The 26042-nt window shown below is 28.3% G+C and overlaps 1 protein-coding gene across 3 annotated transcripts in view; it reads right to left on the bottom strand.

The window, feature by feature from the left end:
- Positions 1 to 26042, bottom strand: part of LOC123275413 (neurotrimin-like) — a 129662-nt gene that overhangs the window by 43874 nt on the left and 59746 nt on the right. For all 3 annotated transcript variants that reach the window (XM_044743518.1, XM_044743516.1, XM_044743517.1), the window contains one exon: positions 2441 to 2535. Coding sequence is in view for 2 of the 3 variants with exons in the window: in XM_044743516.1 (XP_044599451.1) it covers positions 2441 to 2535 (95 nt within the window). In the remaining variant the exon portion in view is untranslated. The remainder of the gene's footprint in view (positions 1 to 2440; positions 2536 to 26042) is intronic.

Below are 26042 nucleotides of genomic sequence, written 5' to 3'. Positions count from 1 at the left end.
AGGGTTTAGATTTCGAGGTAGCATTAAGAGCTTAAGGCAACTACGTCTCGATTGAGCAATCAGGAATTAAAGGGTAAGTGTGTAGTGAAGCTGTAAATTCTGGTGTAGTGAACTCAATGAATAGACTGTGTGTAGTGTAGTACACAGTCTATTTCTTTTCGACTAGCTAAATGTCAAAGGTTCTCAACCAATACAATGTGAATAGCAAATTTCGGTATCATCATATCATATAGTTTGTGGTTGTAATTTATTTTTTAATCAAAATGAGTAAAATAATAAAAAATTTTTGATGTGTTGAACTAGTCAAAGTTTCATGACCAATCATTCACTCACTCACTATATTTATATACCGGTACTTTTTACTTAAACTGCACTCTACAAGTGGTCATTGATCATTTACTGTCATGGTAGAGCTGAGCTAAATAAAAGATTTGACTATATTCTATTGTATATTCAGTAGAAGAAAAAAATAATATATAGTTCGAAATTTATTTGAGAATGTTTCAATGAAAAGAATAAAAAATACGATTAAAATAAATTGCTCGGATGGTACTCTACACTCTTAACTTGAGAAGAATTGGCTTTGGGGTAAAAAGGAAGGGAGAGTTGTAGTGAAACAATGCCGTTCGATATAACAATTGAATTGAATTGAGCAATTTGCGTGGAAATATACAATACTTGTATTGAGAACATCTTCGAATTCACTTGTTTTATTTACTCTATTTCATTTAGTCGGTTATTTATGTAAATTTTTTTCGGAAAATAAAACTTCAGTTACCCATTTTCCGATGTATACTATAAATTTTTCTTCCACTAAAGAACTTGAAGATTATTTTTTTTTTTTACAAAAGAAAATCCCAAAGAAATTATTATAATTGCTATAAGATAATCAAAAATTTTATTAACTATTTATAATAGCTTTTAACGTCAGTTATAATTTCTTTAATTAAATAAATGTTCAGTTCGTACCATTTCTTATAAATACAGTCAAAACCGTTTACATATAAAATTCTCAAGCCGAAAACCGCTTATAACAACATTGCTTATAGCGACAAATCGTTTATAGCAACCGAATCCACAGTACTTATAGTAGTAAACTCATAGTAAAATGCATTGGTTATAGCGTCCGATAAATACTTCTATTCGTTTTGCCGTAAATATACTTATAATGTCATCAAATTCTTTTGCAGCTTTAAATTAATGAGAATCACAATTTTCATTTTAGTTAATGGTCTTACAAGTTGTAGAAAACAATTTCGTTACAATCTTAAAATAATTATCCGACAAAGTAACTGAGTATTTTCAAAAATAATTTTGTTATTAAATCTATATTATTAAATGTAGTATTGAAATTTATACGTGGTTTTATTAAAAACCATTTTATTAAAATGTTTAATAAATTAATTTTTGTGTAGTTTAATAAATGTTAAATAAACTTTCATCAAGTATTTATTAGTTTAATAAACGTTGATCAAGTATTGTTTTTTAATTTAATCCATGCATTTTTGTTTTCGAATATAATCCATGCATTGCTTATTTTTACTTATAACGACTGTCGGCTATAACGACCATTAACAGGAGGTCCCTTCAATGTCGTTATAAACGGTTTTCACTGTATTTGATGTAATAGAATTAATATTACAATAATGACCGAATTATTCTGCATAAGTAAGTTATTGATGAATTTAGAAATAAATTACATGTTAATGAAAATATGATGATACCTAGAGTGCAGAAATAAAATTATATTGGTTATTCATGAAGGCGAATCATAATAATTTCAAATTTGGATTAATAAATATATGAGCAAGCTAGTGATTACGTATTGACTACTGAAATAGAATATCTTTATCATTAATTTTTATTAATTTAATGACATCAATCGGTGAGAAATTAAAGATGAAAAACATTTAAAAATAAAATTTACAGTTGATTAATATTTCTTTTGCCTTTGGCCGAAAAATAAAAATGACAGTTATAAGTTATTGATGCTGATATTAATTGATAGCATGAAAAAGCTTAACTAAAATTTATAAAAGAGAATTCATTTAGAGTTGAATAAATTTAAAATCCCTGTTATTGTCTGAATACAGATTTTGATGTGTGCATATGTGTGAATGATATACATATGCTTGATCGGATCGCCGAGCTGGAAATGCCGTGAGTGTGTGAACGATAAATATACTGTGGATCAAATGCTGGCCACACAAAAAACGTGTATTCTCCAAACAGTAGTATGAGAATTATTTGATATTAATTTTTTTTTGGCTTTGTATATTTGCATCATACTATTTTTTAATCATTTAACTGTTTGGCTTACATGAATCAAATTATTGACAAGCATTGTGTACCAAATGATCATCCGTTGTTGACTTTAATTTACATCGCAATGTCTAAATATTATTCGATAAAAGAAAAATAAAAAATATCAATAACTGACCTTATAACCACCAAGATTTTGCACAACACATGCTAATATAGCTTCTCTCCCCACAGAAGCCGTAACATTCACAATAGCTTCTTTAAAATCCGGATCTGCAAAAAGAAAAAGATATCAAAATTAAACTTTTCCTCGAAATTTATTATAACAATATAACTTCTTGTAGCGGAGTAAGCGGTTTTAAAAGTTTTGTTATTCTTATAAGCATTTCACGATAGATATTAAATTTTTTCAATACTTCGATACATTTATAATGGAACGTAAAAGAATAAAATAAATACTTATAGTGTCAAAAGGATATTTATCGGACTAATAACTTGAGCTTGGTAGTAATATATATGCGGGGTGTGAGTTGAATCAGGTTGAACATGTGGGAAAAAAAGATTAAGAAAAACACGCGAGCAGCCAACTGTAAAAGAAGGGCGAACAAAAAGGTGAGAGAATACTTAACCAGACAAGATTTCAAGAGTCGGTTTCATAATAGAGACATAGGGGAACTATAACTCCATCATAATATCTATCCACTGGCACGTTCTAGGATCCCACGGGAAATCCTACGTATCAAGTCTCGGTCGAATGATTGTATGCGAGCAGTTGATGAATCAGTCGCGTTTAATCGCTTGCCCTCGATAAAATACTGTCAAAGTATCAAATAACTCTGACATATCAGTTTTTAATGACCAATCTCTGCACCCGTCACCGCTAATCCGGTTACATTTCACATTATTTTTCTTAATTACTGCTTCTATACACTCCACAGTATTTTATTTACTACTCTTTATTCGTCCCTGAATAATACGCCAACATTATACGCAGTAACTCGATTGCGATCCAATTACCCATATTATTATTAAACGAAATTACTTGTAGTTACAAGTACGTATTTTAGTATTACAATACTGATTGGTTAATCAATTGAGGATAGTTTATAATTAAAATGTTTAGTACCCATTGATGTATTATCAATTCCCATATTATGTAATTGTATGTTGAATTAATTTTATGTTTTCAATACAAAATGTTAATCAATAATACGTAATTATTCACCAATTTAACTTGGTACTCTTTGAAGAGAGAAATAAATTTTAGAAAAAAATGTTGTTACTTAATTGAAAAAAAAAAACTTTTATTTCTAATGTACATATATCTAATTTGTGATAAGTACAATAAATTGATAGAAAATAGTAAATTTCAAATTTCATACTACTAACCACTCATACGGCATCAAATTAAATTTCAACCGCACACTTGTCCGAGTCAAAGTGGCGATATTAAAGGATTTTATTTATTCTTTATAGTAATTACTAATTAGATACTTTTGGTACTACAGGTTCTTGATAAAATAGATCAAAGTATTTGAAATTTATCGAAATCTAAGAGAAGTGACTTTCAATTGCAATTAGGGATATTGAATGATAGTTATGTACTATAGTTATGTACTGATGGATTACAGCTCCACATAGTTATCTGAATGACCCTTGGTATTCCAAGAGGCCATTGTATGCTAGATTGGAGATGAATGAAAATTAATTACAATTAGAAACAATAAAGTCTATTTCCTTTATAATATATTTCGTATTAAAAATAATATTGTTCAAATTATTTGTAGGAAAACTAAAAAACTTTGAAATATTTTTTGCAAGAGTTATAAAAAAAATTTTCTGGAATCGAATGTCCGTGTGAAAAAATCGAAGATAAGTATAAGAATAAATAAAAATATATCAATATCTTTTATTCTTAACTGTAAAAAAGGTTTTAAATTAAGAATAAATCAAGTGATTTATTTTGATAAATCGCATAAGCATAATAAAAACCGTCTTTTAAATTGAGCAAAGAAATAATGATTCCCGGAATTTTCTGGTTACCCTCCACTAATTCCTAACCCTGTGCACAAATTACTCTCATGCAAGTCGGTAAAGCGTTTATGAAGTTTTATTTCTCTCTTACTCACACAAATTTAAATATATATTTGTATGTAAGTGTGTGTGCTGGCATAAAAGAGATCGCGTGCATAGGATAGATTATAGCAACGCAGACTGAGGGTGCAAAGTCACAACCACGTCGGCGCGATGTCTTTTTACCAAATCCGTGAAATAATGACAAGCTAAAAAACCGTTCGAACGTTAATATTATAGATAATTATTTCTTCAAAGTATGTATTTTTGTTTTTTTTTATGTGCCTATAATAACAGCCCTGCATTTTAGTGCATGGATTTAAATTAACAGATAAAAAACTAAGGGTAAAGATGACGGCGATAATGAAAATATAATTAAGAAAGAGAAAATAATAAAGTAATAAGGCACGGTAAAATAAGGCAGAGTAAAGAAAGATGATGAGTATGAAATAAGAAATAATTTATCATTTCCGTCGACTTTTCATTAAAAGATAGCACAATAATCCACGGAAAACTTGGCATTTCGTTCCAGCTTTTACTTTATCTCCACTTTATTCGCTGTACTTTCTGCTCACAATTGATTTAAATGTCATCTTATATTTAATCCAGAAATTGTTGACAACAACATTTAAAATGAGTAGAAAATAATAGTAAACAATTATACTTTCATATTATCCTATGTTAATTCATATTAAATTTACGCCCAAGTAAACATTATCATTATTTAAATGTTAGTATGCCATCAACTATTTTCGCTCGAATTTAACTTACGAGAAAAAATTTTTTTTGCAAACATTGTTTTTTTTTTTTGTGCTAAAAATAAATATGTACTCGTGTATTCCGTCAAATCTACCGCCAAAAATCGATCAACATATATGTACAAAGACGTGACATTGATTGTAGGTACAAAGGAAAGATAAACATATACCATTATCGTGATATAAATTTCGTCTGAGTTGTAAGCGATACTGATATGGAGGGATGAAAGACATGAAAGTAAATGTTATTAAATTGATGAGTTCGCATCAAATTACCAAAAAGTATATAAATCGTTATTATTATTTTTCGTTTGAGATAAATATAACTGATGGCAAGAACTTTTCGGGTGAAATATTTTATTAAGTAAATTTAAAAATTCAATGATATGATTCTTGAATTTTTTATTTAAATATCTATTGGCTTTTAACGTTTCGATGAAATTCATTGAAAAGAATTAAATGATGCTCGAAATATGAATGCAATTCGAATCATAAAAATGATTTTTAATTTAAAACTTATTCTCTGAAAAGTTGAATTTCAAAATAACTTTTTCGATCTTTCTCTGGTTCAAAATCAATTTATCTTTATTTTTTTTTTTTTTTTGGATCCTGCTAAATAAAATGTATAGAAATGTATAACAACATGAAAATAAACATTTTTTAATTAATATAACATTTTTTTTTTATTTTCTTTCATTTATTTTTTGATCCGTAATGGAAAAATAAATTCAAACAAATATTCTGATATATTTAATTGAATATCAAGCATGTGAGTTGTTTTAAAAAATGATTAAACTACTTAAATTTAAACTGCAATTAACATTAAAAATAAAAGTTTGTATTAAATAAGAAAAAATAATTAAAATATTTCAAAACTTGAAAGTCGTTATGTTTTAATGAATCTGAAAGTAATATATTGAATTTGAATACATCCAACTACCAAATTTTTACAGAATATTAAAGTATGATATAAGCCATTTTCACCGAGAGTTTTTTACCACAGTTCTTCTAACAAACGTAAAGTGAAAAAATGAAACCATTAAAATGTGAAACAGAAAAATAAAAACTATTAAAAAGTAAAAGCATAAAAAGTAATAGAGAAAAAAAACTTAATAAAATTCTATAACGTTTGAATTTGCGATTCATTTTATGATTTGACTTTATACATATATTTTTTATTTAGCATAGATGTGCGTAACCATGACGCAGCTCTACCGTCGAACTGTATATAACGTATCCGTCCCGGATACATTATTTATTTTACATGAAAATATGCGTTACTCTGACGAATTTATAAGCAAATTGATTGTTGTGCATAATGGGACACCCGAATGCATGGCTAGCTTGGGAAGAGTAAAAATTTAAGCTATGGCTTTATGAAAAACAAAACAATATATTTTCTCGTATCAAATACAACTATTTCAATTTATTCCATTCAATTTAATCGATATGGTACAGATACTTTTGAAAAGTTTATATATTGATGTAACTATAGCTATATTATTATTATCATTATGATCCCTTGAATTATCTTTGTTAAGTGAAGAATTGGGGCAATGTTATTCATATTGAATACATTCCAAGTGCATTTTCAGAATTATTATTCAATAGTTAAAAATAAAATTAGGGTCGAGTGAATTTAAAGCGCGTTAGGGGGGATGGAAATAAAATATTTTTTTTACGATCGTTGAAAGGCTTTACGAGTAGTGAGTGATACTTGAATAATGCTGCGACTTCATTGGGAACATTTTAGTAACTAAATTTACATGTGGATAGATATATTTCAATATATTTTGGTTATTTCATATAATACTCTAAATTCAATAGCTCATTTATGTCAGTCAGCGAAAATGCTTTTATCGTGTAAATGTTGAATTATATTTACCATGACTGTCAATTTGTCTGTACCATTTGTGTTTTTTTTTTTTTTTTTTTTTTTTTTACAATAAATCTTACCAAACAATATTTCAAGATGCATTTATTGACTAAGTGGAAATAATATAATAATTTTTTTCTTCAATTAAAAATTCTGGACAGTGATAGAATAAAAAAAAAATAATTTTTTCGATGCACTGTAAAAAAAAGCGGTGTTAAAATGGAGTCATTTTAACACCGCTATGTAACACCTGCATACTGTTACACTGTATCGCTGTATATATTGTTAGAATGACCCTGTTAATGGCTAGTGCTGTTGGGTCTATGTATAAGAAATAAATAAATAAATAAATAAATAAATATTAACACCGGTGTAGCGGTGCTCTTTTGCGGTGTCAAAAATCCGGTGTTAAACCGGTGTAATATCGGTGTAATACCGGTGTAACAGTCGAATAAATTTACACCGTATCGGAGTATGAATATTACATGATCCATAAAACACAATTAATATTCAATATTTATCAAAATGAGACAAGTAACATTTATTTAAGAATTTTCAATTTATAAAATTACGCAGAAATCGATTTAATGAATGTTATACAACAAGTTAAATAGTATTTACAATATTAAATGTTTAGGAACAATATAATAATTATTTTTATCGTAACCATGATATTTCTCACAATATAAATGGATGTTTTAAACATGACAAATCTACAGCTGTGCAAAAATAAATTATCTCTATGAAAATTATTTAAAAAACGTTCAAATTGCCGTAAAATTGTTCTAAAAATGTTTCAAATTTGTTGAAAAACACTCTTAAACTGTCCAAAAAATGTTCCAAAATTGTCTCAAAAATATCCGAAAAATGTCTCAAATGTCTTCAAAATTTGTTCTCAAATAGTTAAAAAAATGTTTTAAGATTATTCAAAAAAGATTCCACATAAGATTTCAACTAAATTGCTTCAAATAAATTGCATTGATTCTAAAATTATCTTAGAAGTATTCCGAAAATCTTAAAAAAAATACTTAAAACTTATGAAATAATTACTAAAATCCACTATTTTAGAGTTTCCTATTATCTATATGATGTTCTAAGATTGTCCTTTAATAATGGTGTTAAAGTAACACGGATTGAAAATTTACACCGAGAGAATTTCACACCACTATTTCACACTACACGGCCGTGTAAAGTGCTCTGGGTCCATTTTTACATCGAAATTTTTTACAGTGTATTTATTTTAATCAAAAATTTTTATCTACTTAATATTTTATTATTTTAAACTTTCTAAATTAAATATTAACTTTTTTTGATTATTTATCTTTAATTATCAAACATAAAAAGTTTAATTATAAAAATTATGTAGTTAAAATATTATCAACGCCGGAAAATTTATAACACCGATTTAACACCGAAAAAAAATATTTACACCGCGACCGGTGTTACTGCTACACCGATTTCGGTGTTGAATTTAACACCGGAATTTTTAACACCGTACACTGCATGGACTCACACCGGTTTTTTTTTACAGTGTGGTATATGTATATTTAAATTATTTTTTATTTTAGCATCAAATAAAAGTATTATTCATGAAAGAAAATTGACCATTAATTAAATTCCTTTCAACTGAATTATATCTTTTTCCCAAATATTTAATCAATTCTGTTGAATGTTTTAGAAGCGTGTCTATTTATATTTCGCTCGGAAGGATTCACAGTATCAAATGAACCATTTAACATCCATTCAAGTCTCAATTATCGGAAATTTTTAAACACATAATTTGGGTAATCAATTATACTAATTGCTAGAAAGTCATGAAAAATTCAACAAAAATTTTACAAGTTAGTAACTTTTGCTCGGTTAAATTTTTCATTTTAAGAATTGAAGTTATATTACAATCCGAGCTTACGGTAGTTTAATCAACTCAAAAATGAGAACTGTGTGTATAATACGCGGATGTACAAATATTATATGTACATATTGAATTCACGATGAATCGTTACTACTTGTCGACAAGTTAATGGAGTAGTGAAAATCAGAATACATAGTAAGATACTGCTCATTTAAGTTGCATGCAGTAATTATTGTTTATGAAGCAAATAACTCGAGTTATTTGAGTGACGGGAGTATCTATATATGATGCGCTATCTTACTTTCATCTACCTCGTGTTCATAAATTATTTGCTAACGTTCTCCAAAAGGAATTAAAAATACTCCATCGAGTAAATATATAATAATTGTATAAGAAGTAACATTTTTTTAACAGATTATTCAAACTTATACTACTTATTGGGATCAAATTCAGCTCCCATGCTTGTCTGGAAACTTTTGATCTGTTCAATATTTTAGTGTCATCTCCGTGAGTTGAAGCTTTTTTCTTCCAAAATACACACTTAATTATTATTTATATTTAATACTTTAAGCTACTTTCATTATACTCTACTCACTAGAAATAAAGTAACGAAAAGTTGATGAACAATAAATTCAATAAAGGGGATTTGAAAATTTAATGTGATAGTCAATGTTGAATAAATTTATGTATAAAAAAATAACAAACTGAAAGACCTGAGGTTTTATTATAAACGATTATTACTATTCTTCTCATCATATGGTTCAATGAAATAGTAAAAATTTTGCGAGACATATAAACATATAATAGCAGTCTAAAACACGTGTTCTGAGAGGTACTGAAAAAAAGTAATAAAAATTTTGATAGCATTACCGAGAAGTCTAGTACGGTATAGTGATTCGAGCACGTAAAGTAATAAAACATGCAGACTTTTCAGCGGCGCCACTCGTCAACCGCTATTATTGTTGTTATTATTACTGCTTTTATTATTATAGATATAATGTTGTAATGTTTATCCACATTAAAAATATATCGTGCATATCATTATATATAAGTTTCAAAAAGGGTAGTATTACAGCTGATGTCGTTGTGGATGTACTTTGTACTTTTCTATTCAGTAATAATTGGTAGAAAGTTAAATTGTTATATAAAAAATTGTTTTGGTTAATCTCATAATATGCGTACCAATATTTTATATGTTTCAACAATAATATATTTTAAACTGTGAACTAGTATGATTAAGTTGCTGAGGAAGTCCTAATAAAAGGACGAAACTTTCAACTAAAATCAACACGTAGTTTGAAATTATTCGTCCTGAATTCCTGTGATCAATTTACTTATCTATTATTACTTATTATATATAAGCATGATAATAAGAACGAATTCAATATATAGCTTCTAATCTACGGCAACTTGGAGCAAACAGAATTTTTTTTTTTGAAGATTTTATTATTGACAGTTGATTTTTTGTTTTTCATTAATTTTAGAAATTTTTTCACTCACTCGATATCTCACACATTTAATGATAAATTTTTCTATCAAAGTACATTGTGCGGTAACATTTGTAAATAATTCTACAACTGATAAAATTATTTTATTCTTATTCTTCATTTTATAGAAGTGAGTGAATTATCATAAAATAAATAACAATTATAAATAATAAATCTTAAATTTTTTATGCTTTGTATTTTTGATAATATCACATCAATTTTTAGTGTTTACATTATTTTTTAGTCACGCATTTGAACCCTCTTCAACGAATTCATTAGAGTAAATACATGAAAAATATTAAACGAATAAAAACCCGATAAAATATTGTAAGACCGGATATGGTTCAACATTTAATACGAAACATAAAATGAATAAAATATTGAGGAAATCGATTGCACTGTTACTTGACAGAATATGGATGTTTCCCCGTTCATCTGATTAGTCTCATTGGTTCAATATATAACAATGAAATGGAACGAAAGGATTTATTAAGAATTGACGATTATGTAGTTCGTCTTTGTTGATATTTTAAGTTTTTTAATTATTCAGAACATATCTTCTTAATATTAACTTCACCAACATAAAAAATCATGAATTTTTTAAATAATTGATTTATTGAATTTTGACATATATAATATGAGTAAGAAATTTTAAATAAGCTCATGACAAAAAACTCGAGTACTTTATAAATAAATTCAATCTACTTGTTGAAAATAAAAATAAAGTGTTAGAAAAATAAATCAGTTTACGATTGAATATCATCAGACTATTTATCGACTAAAAATTAAGATTTAAAGTCTCGAGTACATAGTGAGGAAACCGCGAAGCCGAGAAACGTAAAAAATAGTAGTGTGGTGAAATATTTTTCTGGCTTCTCCATCGTATATCACCTTGCGTAAAATCGATTCTCGACCTTATATGACAAACTTTTTTTTCTTTTATTTGACAAATATATACAGAAGTGGCACAACAAAAATTTATAAATTAAAAAAAGTGATTGAAGAGTAAGTGGAAAGATTTTTTTTTTATTGCTATCAAATTTATTGAAGAGTGAAAAAATGATTGGAGATTCGTAAGAAACAACTAAAGTTTAACAAGAATAAAGCGATGTAAAAGTTTAAATAAATTATTTTTTTTTTCTATTGATTTGTTAAATCGCTTAAGAAACAAGACGGTAATCAGTTTGACCTATTTTATGATAACTGATCATCGGCGAGCTACTGCAAACTACTGGGCACCGCAGAATCGTAGAAGGACAATTCCCTTTAGTTGGCAAATTGAAAAGTGTGGTGAAGAAATTGTTTGCAAATAAATGAGTTCACTAATTTATAGAATATCATTTAAATACACTATTCCTTGTAATACAACCCTACTTAGCTAATTACGTAATTGGAATTATCAGAATCTCGTTTAATTATATTTCAATGTTTCTTGAAATAATTATTGGTCATAAATTGACAAAAAATTTAAGAAGTAATAAAAAGTTTTTATAAAATTTTTACTTTTTCATCCAAATTATCAACATAGACAAGTAATGAATAAAAAAAACTCTAAGCAAGCAATAATAGAAAAAAATGAAACTTTAATGATAATTCGTAAGTTTTTATAAAAAACTAACAGAGTAGAGTTAATGAAAAAAAAATTCTCCAAGTTATAAATTATGATGAAAAAAGTTCATTTTAAAAAAATTAGTCTAATGTGCATTTTTTACGACTCGAGTCGTTAAAGAGAAAACGTACTTCTTTCATAATTATTTTTTTCATACGCTATTAACGTTCCATCACACAGATGAGATGCCAATAAAAGTCAGCGACGTGTAATTAAAACCTAATAAATTATATTAAAATTAACATCCCTATTTCACGCAGCAGCATTCTGTAATATAAAAACTCGACAATTAAAAATAATATCTTTCTTAGTTCTGGCGTATATCAAGTTTATTATCATTTTTTAACACAATTAACTCTCACATTATTCATTTCTGTGTTCTACTGACAGGATAATTTCTTCTATTGTAAGAAGATTAAGAGTTCAACAAATAAGAGGATTGAGAAAATGAATTTTTTTGTTGTGTACTTAGCGATAGAATAATAATGAAAAAAAGATTAAATAAAATACAAGAGAACATAAATGAAAATAAAAAAATACTAAGAGTTTGCTTGAGTATGTTTTTGAACACAAAAGTGAACGAGGAAAGCTAAGCAGGTAGTAATATATATGTTATCACGGTTCTACGATAAGTGAGGGCTCTCTTCAATACTGAGTAGAGTACATACCGCACTCTCGAGTAATCAACCTCATCCGCCACCACCAGAATACATGCATACTAACTTACGAGAGCTTCAATACTAACTTTCTGATACTTTGATACATTAATTACGCATCTGGCTTTCATAGTATATACTCGGATTAATAGTAACTAAAAAATCGCTTCACTGTATATATACATTTTTGAGTTACTTTGGATGACATTCATGACGAAATCAAAATAATAATAACAGGAACATTGAATTATTCTTATCGAGATTAAAAATATGTAAGCATACAAATTTTTCGCTTGTCATTGTTAAAATTTCATAGCTAAAAATCAAATTATGTATGTTATTTTATAAATTTCTCGAGTTGCTTAAATTATGATGAATTCAATTAGCTTGGTCATAAGTCTTGAAATAAATCAATGGAAGGTATGAAGAATAATTTATCAAGATAATCGTCTCAAAATTAAATTACATAATAAACCGAAATCAAATTACAGAAATACGTATTATTCAATTACATTATCGTTGAGACGGTACATAATTATTAACTCATTAGATCTGAACTTAAGTTTGATAATAGAATTAGATCTATGATTTTAGATTTATAAATCCCATAGCCTTTTCTTCACCCAAGTACAATTAATACAACTTTTGCAAAGAAATATATGCATGAAGTGATCTAAAAAAATATTTTTTCAAATTAGACTTTCAGCATTAATTAATGTTGGAAAAATCACTTTTTTATTTAAGCTTTTCATAAATATTATAGAGAATAGCCTACAGACAGTCTGATATTATCGAAAAAAATAGCTAAACTATATCAACACTATATTTAAAATCGTCTGGAACTATAATAACTTAGCATTTATTTCATAAAATAAAAGGAAATCCTTTAATTATTTACAATTTACTTTCGTTCTTTATATTTTTATTTACATTGAATGTTTAAGGTATTGATGCATTCAGACGGGAACTCAATTACTCAAGAATTCAATTTCAAGTCAGATATAATTTATAATAACTTTTCGAACTTTAGTAAGTAATTGGCGGTAATTATTCTTAGTAGCTTTTGCGAATAAGGCGGTATAGGTTATCAAGTTCAGCGAGATAGTTGCTATGTAATTTAACGTTTTACCATTACTTTAATATATATATATATATATATATCATAAGGAAATATTATCCTCGAATTACCGAAAGCTGTCTTTTAGTCTAGCAGCTGTGTGCCGCTTTGTAAAACGGTAATTTTCCCTCCTCTCTTTTACTTATACTACTTCTGCTTCTGCAAGCACTGGTATAACTATACAACAAGAACGACTACTGCTATTTTCATTTTCTCTTTCTCTATAAACCAGGTTTCCTTGTTAAAATGTAGAAGCATTGAGCTAGGTATAAGAGCACAACGCGTCGTCTGTACAAAATCTAATAACTTAGAACGCCCCTTAATTGGATAGTTAGTGTCCGGTAGGTATCCTCTTCTTTCCTACACCGGTGGCTATTTTCTTGCAAAAATACGGCATCGTCAAATGAAACTGGATACTAGATTGCGTAAAGTGCAACGAAAAAAAATTTATTCTCTCAGCTATATGCACATAAATAAATACAGATGCTTAATTTTTAATTTACCTGATAATTAAAGTGATTAAAAAAAACTATTAACTTTTTCAAGTCTTAGGGCAGTAAAAACAATTATTTTAAAAATTACTAAAGAAAAAATTAAATTTTTTTAGTAATTTAAAAAATGCATTGTTTGGTAAATGACCAACAAACCTCAACAATGATAACCAAAATTTTGTAGTAATTTATCAATATTAAACATTATTATCTTTGAGTAGACTAAATAATGTTAATGATAGATATAGTTAATATCTATTATTACTTCGGTGATATGAAGTCAGTTCATTGAGTTTCATCATTATTATGGAATGCTTTGATCATTTGACACTAGAAATTTTCATCCAGGTTTGTGGTTGTCAAATACCACGGGTATTAAATATTCTATATTAATATTGATACTAACCTTCTGTTAGTGTGATTAACAATCAAAGAGAAATTTCATTAAATATACCGTAATAAACTATTAAATATACCGTAAAAAACTATTAGTCTATCAAACCTGTGCTGTCATATGATGAGGATTTCAATAGAGGATTTCAATGATATTATCCTTATAATAACAAATTAAAAGTACCTAACTAACTGTGATTAATCATAATTTATGTTTTTTTTTTTTCAAATTTATTCTGAGAAGTATTTATCGATGTAGTGGAAAAGTTTATTTATTTGATGGAAAAAAAATTGATAAAATTTGGCACTTTTGGCACATTTTTGGACAACGTTGATTACTTTATAATAAAATGATGAATTAGCATTTATTTAAATAAAAAAAAGAAAAATTTCAGTTCTCTACGAGTCAATTTGATAAAATAATTTATAATGATTTTAAAAACAACATTCAACTTTAAACGCGAATGAAATAAATATTTTAGTAGGTTTAAAGCTTTTCATTACTTTCATTCAAAATAAAATGACAATTTTCAGAGTTATTTTTTTCATTGAATTAAAATGACAATTATCTGTATTTTCAGTAATAATTCATGATGCATCCTATGTCTTTTATTTTAACGTTAAATATGAATTTCGAAGAATCGATAATATTGCTCACGCAAGTTATAATTCGATTTATAAAAAAATAATTCTATTTGAATAAGAATAAAAGAATTAACTAATCTATCGATTTATACTCCAGCTATTTGTTGTGATTCTAAATTACACGAGTGTTAGTTAGATCAAGGTATAGAAGTGGAAAAAAAATAAAACAAACGTGGAAATAAATTGGTGTCACTGAGATTGACGTACAAGTCACTAGTAAAGAATGAGCGGATTGTATGTCTGCCAATGGAGTAATTGAATAAAAATTTATTTTCAATGAAATACGACGACTTCAAAATACCGTCTTGTTTTGAATAACCGGGAATATTGAAAATCAACGTAAATAAACGGTTTAATAATTCACCAGAATTCAATCACCGCTGAGGAAAGTTGGAGATTCTACACGTATTTATCGTACTAAAACAGTATTTATCACACCGAGAAAACTATCAATTAACATCAAATGCGGTTATTCACTACAACACGTTGGGGATGCAGAAAATGTACATAAATAGAAATACACGTCGTAAAAATAATTATTATTAATCACAAATATTTTTATTGTTATTTTTCTTTATTTGAACTACTTAGGAGCATTATGTATCGAAGAAATAAGAATATAAATGAAATTACAAATATAATAGGTAATAATGTATTTATGAATACTAATATATTTAACATAAAGAAGACAAAGAAATGTTCAGGTATTGTACAAGCGGTAATTTTAATTCCGGATCGCGTGTAACAAAGTATGCCATCACACTGAGACAACATAACAACAATCAAACTGGTAATGCAATCGATATTCGTTAAAAATCACACTTGTACATTTGCCTGACAAATCACATTGTTGATGATCTGCCAATCCGGTTTTCGAATTCATTTGTCCCTTATTGTTCAGTTTTACAAACGCACCGAGATTGACAAATATTTTATCCTCTACGTACGCCAATTTCGTGATGATACAATTCAGTTAATGAAAAAAAAAAAAAAAAAAAAAAAATCATGAAAATACAAAACAAGTTTGTTTACCAGAAATTTTATTCTGGTATAAATATAATAAAATGTAAATAAATAAGTGTTGTTGAAACAGATGCAACAACAGATGTACAATTTTTGATGGGATATGTGTGGAATTAAATTGAAATGATAAGTTTTTATTTTAGTTACAGCATATTTGGAATCGTTAAAAACATATTTATTATTTATCCTGTAAAAGTTGCTCTTCATTTTTATTTAAAGCAATTAAAAAATCCAGAATACTGACTTTAGTGGTTTTTACATAGAGGATTATCCACGAAAACCCTTCTCGTAGTTCATCTGCATTTAGAGCATGTGCTTTTATGTCCATGCAGCGTCGTTCTGACCACATGAACATAGTATGTAATAGAAGTACCGAGAAATTCCCGTGTACGCTTTCAACCACCACTCGAGAGACCACGGTTCTCTGGATACACACACATACACACGCGTGAATACATACCTGCATTTACCTACTAACACCAGTGTATAGATATAAATATATATATATATATATATATATATATATATATATATATATATATATATATACACTGTATACATGAAAAGTATATATCTATCATAGTATATTCGGAGCAAGCGGTCGCGTTAACGCGTGTCAGTGGTCACCACCAAACACACAAAAGTCAATGATGGCTTACACTCTTTTGAATCTACAATTCTTTGCGATCTCTCAGCAAAAATGGTTTAAAAAAATATTTTTCGTATAACTAAAAAGAAATTTAAATGTGAAAATTTGATCACGTGAATTTTTTTTTTAATCAAAATTTTTTCACAGAAAATACAACAAATTCTACAAAGTTATTAATATGTTTGAAAATTAAATAAAAAAAAAAAAAAGAATTAGATTAAATGAAGGAAAAAATAGAGATTTCAAAAACAAATAAAAATAAACTTTGATTATGAAAATAAAATTAAAAAAAGAAATGTTTTGTCAGCGAATACTCTGGTATTTTTTAGCTTCGCCAGCTATCGCGTGTGAATTGCGAGCTTTCGACTTTAATAACTTTAATGATCCCCTCGTCCCGATTACAGTCGATTCGAGTAGCACACGTCACAATTAAACTTAACAACCATCGCGGGCATACGCAGCCACCAGCGGTAGCACTAGCTGTAGTAGTGGTTCTACTACGGGTAGCAGTAGTAGTAGTAGTAGTAGTAGTAGTAGTAGTGGTAGTGGTTGTAGCAGAATATACCGTACCATTAATATTCACAGAACGAATAAAACGAGACGAGAATGAGAGAAAATGAGTATATATGAAAAGGGAGGGTACGGTCATACAATTTGCCTCCAACTATACGCGATATTATGACCGTCGTCATACAAACTACTCTACAAGTAAGTAGTATAACTTGAGTATAGAGTAGCCGCACTAGTGTCGATTAACTCAAAAAGGTTAAAAGCTCTAAGAGTCAGTGTACACTGCACAGCCTTCAGGGCTGTGATGATTATCAACTTTACGCTCCTCTCCTCCCCCATTTCACTTGTTTGTGCATATTGTATTTCTATTTTACGCTTGAAATAGTCACTAAATACAGAAGCAACAACAAAAAGCTACGATAATTATAATAATAACAACAATAGTAATCATAGTAGTAATAGGAAGAATGTCTCGAGTGACGCAGTCACTCTTCATTGGATGGCAAAAGTGAACATTTCTTATCGCTCTTCATTGGACCGAATGAGAAAGTAAAAGACAATGCACTGTCTCTTGTTTACTTTTTACATTACATTATTTTTTTCTCTTATTTTATCATACCAGTCCGCGGTAGGAATAAGTACTTCAGAAATACGATGCATTTGTGGAAACGTTATAAGGTTACTTTTTCGCATTATTCCGAGTTTACAATCCCTCGAAGGCTTCGGCAAAATGATCTGATAAGTTAGAGACATAAAAAACCAGCAGAACGTCGAATGCCGAAGAGTTTGATATTATCAGGAAATAAAAAGTATATTTCTATAAAAAAATTTAACTGTAATTGTGTATTGAACTTGTTCTCTTTTATTGTTATTATTATTATTATTATTATTATTATTTGTATTTCTACTATTTCTATTACTATTGCAGATAATTATTTTGTGTTATGGAAAAGTTTTTTATCATTAAATTTTATTACTTGTCAAATAATGTTTGTTGTATGCAACTAAAGCCTTTCTTCATCCAGAGACATTTCCGTTTCTTTGGCAACATGAAAGCACTGCCCCGCTAACGAACTCGTCTGTCGTCCACTTACTCATACACAACGGCCAAAATGATAATAATAACAGTGATAGCGATGACAATAATAATAATAGTGATATTCTAGATGACCTACGTCTTCATTATTTTTATTGATTGACACTGATTGTTAGGTTATTGGTAGAAAAAATTAAAATCCGACAAAAAAACTACGGCGGCAATAAATAATTAAAAAAAAGTGTAACTAATGTCCGGTTGGCGGACGAAAGAATATAAAATGAAATAAATTTACTGAAAATCTTTGTCTCTGGCTCGTCTTTAAAATGATGGTGTTAGTATTAAAAAATTTTAGAACTTTTTTTTTATTCTAACTTAAGAGGTCACTTCAAAATTTCTTCTCTACATAATTTTTCTCCAGTTCAATTCATTTTTATTCTATGAAAAATTCAACTAAAAAATTGTAAAAAAATAAAAGTAATTCTGATAACTAAAAAAATTGAATTTTTTTTGTACAAAAATCAATGTGTTATTACTATTAAACTTTGACAAGAGAACAAAGTGATCAACCTGTTATCTACTCCCCTTTAATTCTGACTCTCCCTCGACATAAGTAGCGGTTATAAGCTATGGAGGGTTTAATATGTAACAATTGATGTGGAATTACAAAAATTTGTATCCTTGTAAAAGAGACTCTTAAAGCTATCTCAGCTGCCTCTTCATGGAACAATAGGAAGTAGTACAAAGAGAGTCCTTTCTGAATAAGAATAATAGAATTTAGAGTCGCCCGATGCCGCCGTCGCTACACTGCCGAGTGTATATACGTACAGTATTATATATAATAGTTGAGTACTAGTAGAGTGTAGTGTAGTGCATATTTTCGAAAGTAGCCTGTACTGGAATATGAATATGAACGTCAGGGAATACGTATACAAAATGTTCCCTCATGTCTCTTGTCATATACATTACGAATGTATACACATGATGTCTCCTCTTTCGACTCTATATACTTTTTCATTTATTTTATAACGTTGTTAAGTATAACAACGAAATAATGTCGTATTCTAATTAACAAAGGTTGTAATTCATCAGAGAAGCCACGGCGAAAATGTAATTAGTGTTTTTATGATATTTTTTTTTTTTTTAGAACTCATCATTTTTCCAACTCTCAAAATCTGCTCGGAAAAAAATAATCAGTAGCTGCTACCGAAAAATAATCGGTATATGCTACCGATTTTTTCGGGAGCCTCTACCGAAAAAAATCGGTAGAAGATACCGATTATTTACGGTAGAGTCTACCGATTATTTACGGTAGAGTCTACCGATTTTTTCGGTCCAGGCTACCGATTACCAATTTTTGAAAATTTCTTATCTTCTTAACGAGAAGTTAAATTCTCACTTCTGAATGAATAAAAAAAAGGAACTTCATTTAAGATACAAATAACACTTACTTAAATACAAAATATTAAGAATGAGGATTATTTATTAGGCATTTTTTGATTATAAATTTTTATTATATTAAATACCTGTCAGTAGCCGCAAACGAAAAAATTGGTATAGATTCTGTTTAGAAACTAACTGAGAAATATCATCCAAGTCCTAAAAAATTATTTTGTATATATATATATATATGAAAAGTTGATGCGGGTACTCAAATGAAAGGTATCGATGAGTGTAGTATCTGGGTGAATTTATATCTTTAAAAATGTCAATAGTTTACAAGATAGCAATGTCAGTTCTTAATTATTGACATTTTTTAATATATAAGCTCATCCTGATGTCACAATCACCAAGAGCTTTAATTTGAGTATCCACATGTATATATATATATATATATATATATATATATGAAAAATTGATGTGGGTACTCAAATGAAAGGTCTCGATGAGTGTAATGTCGAGATGAGCCTATATCTTTAAAAATGTCAATAGTTAACAAGATAAAAGGTCATTTCTTAATTATGTATTTAGAAATGGAGTATTTTCGAATGCAGCCTAAATACTTATCATGATAAATTGACTATCGATGAGAATGATATCAAACCTTGAAAAAGCACAAATTCAAGTCAAGACCTTTGCAATGACACTAAATTTCACTAAAAACCTCGACTTTATCATATGACTATCCTGGAAACAAAATTTTTGATATTCTCTTATCAATATAAGAGCCTTCTATACAAAATCCGAACAAAAACAGTTTCACTGTAAAAAATCGCGCCAAGTCCACGTTCATAAGACTATTAAGAAAAAAAATTTGTTTTTTTCTTTACAAAAATATATAAAATAAAAAAATAAAAAAATCCAAGTAACCGATATGATTGTTTATGATTTTCGGAAATTAAAAAAAAAATTGTGTTATAAATTTAAAAATTAAAAAAAAAATTTGGAACGTATTTAGTGTGCGCGGTTGCAAAATATTTTACTTTTAATAAAATTCGTAAAATCTATTTACTAGGACTTTAAAAAATTGAAATACACAATGACGCACACCAAGTACGTTCCAAAATTTTCTTAATTTTAAATTTATAACACAATTTTTTAATTTCCTTGAAAATCATAAAAAAACATATCGGTTACTTGGATTTTTAATTTTTATTTTATATATTTTTGTAAAGAAAAAACAAATTTTTTTTTTCTTAATAGTCTTATGAACGTGGACTTGGCGCGATTTTTTACAGTGAAACTGTTTTGTTCGGATTTTAGTATTTTTGTAATTATAATAAAATTTACAATTGTTACCAACTTAAATCTCGCGTTGGCTGCATTTTTTATAAGCAAACTATCCCTTGAAACTACAGTTTATGTAAAAAATAATTCCAGCGCACCCTGGCGGGTGTAGATGCAAGCTGTGAAATATCTTTTTTAACTGTAGTTTCCCATCTAATGAAGGATTACTATGCATTCTCGAATTATTTAGTCTGTGGCAGATCACTTTGCTCATCGAAAAAAAGTCAGGATCGAAATTTTTGCGTTGCTATAGTTTGTGCGGATTAAATTTAATAATTTCAAGTAGATTAATTGTTATAAGTGAATATAATTAATTAATAACAGTCAAATAAAAGTATTAATTACTGTTATAATATACAATTTAGGAATAAAAAGTACCGTAGAATTAAATAAAAATTTTGCAACCTCAAAATACCGTTCTGCTTACAGTAAACACAGTCGGTAGTCTGGCGCTCCGTTTACAGCAGATTTGAACGGTACTTGGCGCCAGATTCTACCGAATCTGTGGATATAAGATATAAATATACTTTTTTCAATACTCACTCTTATGTCAAACATTAGAATGTTATTATATTCTGACTCTAAAATCGAAAAAGTTTAGTTTTTTATACTTCCTGTGTAGTTTTTATATGATTGCAATCATGATGATTTTAACTATCTCCGATGGTAAAAGTTACCATCTAAATAATAAACCGTATCATCATAATTGTGGGAATTGATATATACTGATTGTACTAATTACTATCGCCGGATAGTTACATTTATCATCTTAACTTTGCAAAAGTTAATAACCATCCCGGATAGTAGAAGCTACAAAATAAGGATGGTTACCGTTAATATAAAATTCTCTCCGTGTGATAATCGGTAGTCTGTACTGAAAAAATCGGTAGACTCTACCGAAAATAATCGGTATCTGCTACCGATTTTTTTTCGGTAGCAGCTGCCGAATTTTTAGGTAGCAGCTGCCGATTTTTTTCGGTAGCAACTACCGATTTTTTTTTGGTAGCAGCTGCTGATTTTTTCGGGAGCCTCTACCGAAAAAATCGGTAGCCTTTACCGAAAAAAATCGGTAGCTGCTACCGATCGCCAATCGGCAGCCTCTACCGATTATTTTTTTCCGTGTGTGAAGGGATGAATAACTGAAAACAATTTTAATTAATCGAGTGGTTCAATTTATATTCAGGTCATTTTATTTATTTTATGACCGAATACGGAAAATATTTTTTAACTGTCACTTTTAACAATTTATTAATTCTCATCAATTTTTAAACTTACCTATTTTGACGTTAAATAATTCTGTTAAAATTGATTTATGGTTTGAAATTCGAATCAATATTGAATTTTATTTTTCGTTTATTATAAAAAATAAATGTCAGTTTTTTTTTTACTTGTTTTTATTTATTTATTTATGAATAATAATATTAATATAGATTACTACCGGGTTTTATAGAATAAATTTTTTTATATTTTTCATCCTAAACTTGCCCCGTAATTATAAAAAGTTTGGAAAATCCAAAAGTGCACGCCTCATAACGCTCAATCATTTTTTAAGAAAAAAATTAATTGTATAATTAATTAAAAAAAATTATAATTCAGGAATTTCTTACAGAGTATTTTTATTTTTTTTTTAAATATCGGCGCCCTTTTTTCTTGTCATATGCGCACGCAGTCTAAAAAAATCTAGCTTGATCAAGTGGTGCCAAAGTTTTCACGTGACAAATAAGAAAAATTCGTTTGGCTTTGTACGGTTGTATCCGTGAATTTTAATAAAAATTCAATTTAAAAAAAAAATACATAAGCTAGGCCACTGATATGAAATACGGACCCAGTTCATCGAATTCTTAAACTAATAAAAAAGGTCCGGTCTTGAAATATCAATTTGTTCGGGAGTAATCGTTGGTACATCCAAAATGGGGTGACATCCGGACGTCCACGTAAAATTTTTTTCAAAACGTTTTTTTTTTTTTCAAAATAGCAACATGAAATGATTTTAGAAAGTAAAAGATGGTTTAATTTAAGTGTTTTTCGGTGTACATCTACTTATATTATTGAATAAGTGTAATATGGTTGTGATAGAGGCATTTAAAGATCACAAAATTGCTTGATCTTGACGAGTAAAGTATAAAGCACAACCTCACGCGCTTCGCGCTATGAGGCGTGCAAAAAAAATTAAACTTTAACATATGAATCTTTTAACAAACTCTCGGGATTTTTAACTTCCCGCTAAGAAAATCGGGAAGTTATTGGTTTTACCCCGTTTTTCGAAAATCGAGTTTTCATCAGATCTCGACGTTTTGAGGTCCTAGGAAGCTTCCCTGACTACTCCCGCGAGGTTGTCACTATGTGTGTGTGTGTGTGTGTGTGTGTGTGTGTGTGTGTGTGTGTGTGTGTGTGTGTGTGTGTGTGTGTGTGTGTGTGTGAAAGTATGTGAACCGCTTATAACTTTTGAACGGCTCATCCGATTTTATCGCGGTTGGTGCCATTTGAAAAGGCTTGACCAAACTTAGATTTTGAGTATAATTTGGATCGATTCGGATCAGTAGATTTTGAGAAATCTTAAAAAAACTAAGAAAAAAAATTTTTTTTAATGTGGTTTTTTTTTTTATTACTTTTAAACGGCTCCACCAATCAATCCCAAAAACTAATCAGCTCTAGACAATAAAAGACCACGTCGATCGCCACCAAGCTGGTCGAAATCGGTTGATTTGTTCGAGAGATATCGTGAACGAAAGAAAACCGAAAAAAGTGTTTTTTCGGAATTACTCCGAAATTTTTGATTCGATCAAAACCTGAAAATAACTTATGGGAATGATAAAACTGCGTCGAATGCCGCCAACCGCGTGAAAATCGGTTGATCCATTCAAAAGTTATTGCGGTTTCAAAATTCCAAATATAGTGTTCGATGAAACTTCTATCAGACTTTTGAGCTGGGAGAGCTCAAATGCATAGAAATATTATCTCTTTGAACTCAGTGAGCTCAAATTATCACATAAATTATATTTTGAGCTAGAAAATCTCAAAAATGTCATAAGTACAATTTTAAGCGCCCAGGTATGAAATTAGCGGGAAGTTGCAGGGATGGCCTTTAGGGTGAACCGTTTTTCTAATTTTTTTATTATTGAGATCCATATTTTATAGTAAATTTTTAAGACTTATTCGTCGTGATTCAAACAATGATATATTATTCGAAAATACTTAAATTTTTTTAATTGAAACTCTTATTTTTAATTTCCCTTCAACTATCGCAATACTTTTTATTGATAGTTAAAAAAAATTGTTAAAAGCGTATAATATCTTGAATCTTTCTAAATTCACAATCTTTATAAATTCACAAACTTTATATAAGATTGAAGTTTGAAATAAGTATCTTATAAATTGTGCGAGTTAAGTAAAAGAAGATTGGTTGAGTTGTATCATAAAAATATTATTTATTCCTTTGTGAATTTTATCTCAACTTCGGAAAAATTTATCAGCATAAATTTTATATTTTAAGAGTTATTTAAAAAAATAAAAATATAATAAAAAATTATATTTAATACAATTTGTGTGAAAATAAAGAAATTCTGTCGATCGTTAACGTGAAAATAGATGCAGAATAATTGAGAGAAATATATTGTAATTAAAATTACAATGTCGATTAATCGACTAGATAAATTTGGGCGTTTAATGAACAAAAGTACAGAATAATAAATAAATGAATACCTGGATACAAATGACATGATAAAACGAATTTCTGAATGAATTCGCGGAAATTAAAAGCTCCACTGATGCCTTGTGTATTTGTATTATAATTATTATTGCTGTAGTATTATTTCGCGTGTAGAGTATTCATGTAAAACGTGATATTGTTAACATTGAAGCTCTCTCAACACTGTTTTATTTCTGTGTACTGATCTTTTTATCTTTTCCACATTAACTCGATACAATTTTGTTCTTTCTCCTCAGTCTTTTTCGCTCTGTTCTTTTAATACCGTAATTTAACTAAAAAGATAACCATCGAAAAATAACAATTATAAAGTTCCGTTACAGAAAAAAATTATTGTTGCTGAAAAAAAATATACAACTAAGATATAAATGTAAATCTAAATGAAAACAAATTTAAAAAAAAAATACAGCTAGAGTAATATTCAGCTTAGGTTGAATGGCCTGACACACGACGGTAGCACCTTTATGATCTCGATGTATTGCAATATGATATTATGCACCACTCGTAGTACTATGACAGGGTATTATCCCCACGCAGTCTAACAACATTTCCATATTGCAGCTAACGTAATATTACGTCGAATCGACCGCGTAATTATGAATTTGTGATTAAACATCTCAGTCACGGTGCCCGGGGATTTCAATTCTTATATATATCTTAATTTAATGATTACTATTAGTTTTTTGTGATCAGAAGTTGGTTTGAGTGAAAATCTTTACTCTAATGACTTTGAAATGTGATTAATCAATTATTTGATTAAGCGCATAAAAAATGTTCGAATGTCCTCAATTGTTAGTATTACGAAAATTCTTTTACAGATATATAAACTGGGTTATCGTTGAAAAATTTACTAGCTGTTGTTAATACTATTAAATAATTTTCAAACTATGAAATCGGAAATCAAATTTCGGTAATACGGAGACAAATTAATTAGTATTGATTGATATAAGGAAAATAATAATCAAAATCAATGTACTTGTGTGTATTAAAGACATATTAAACTATGAAGTAATAATATTGTTGAAGAATACTTAAATAAAAAAAAAAATCAGTCAACTAAAACACCACCTAAGCTTTATATCCTTGAAAAATTATTGAACTGTATAATATAATGATCTGCTCAAGTCAAAAATTTGAATTTACACTGAATTTATACGAACTATTTGACCTAA

Source organism: Cotesia glomerata, linkage group LG1 (assembly GCF_020080835.1).
Source record: "Cotesia glomerata isolate CgM1 linkage group LG1, MPM_Cglom_v2.3, whole genome shotgun sequence".
NCBI classification, from domain to species: domain Eukaryota; kingdom Metazoa; phylum Arthropoda; class Insecta; order Hymenoptera; family Braconidae; genus Cotesia; species Cotesia glomerata.
The sequence above is the reverse complement of the archived record's forward strand: the minus strand, read 5'-3'. Positions and strand labels throughout refer to the sequence as shown.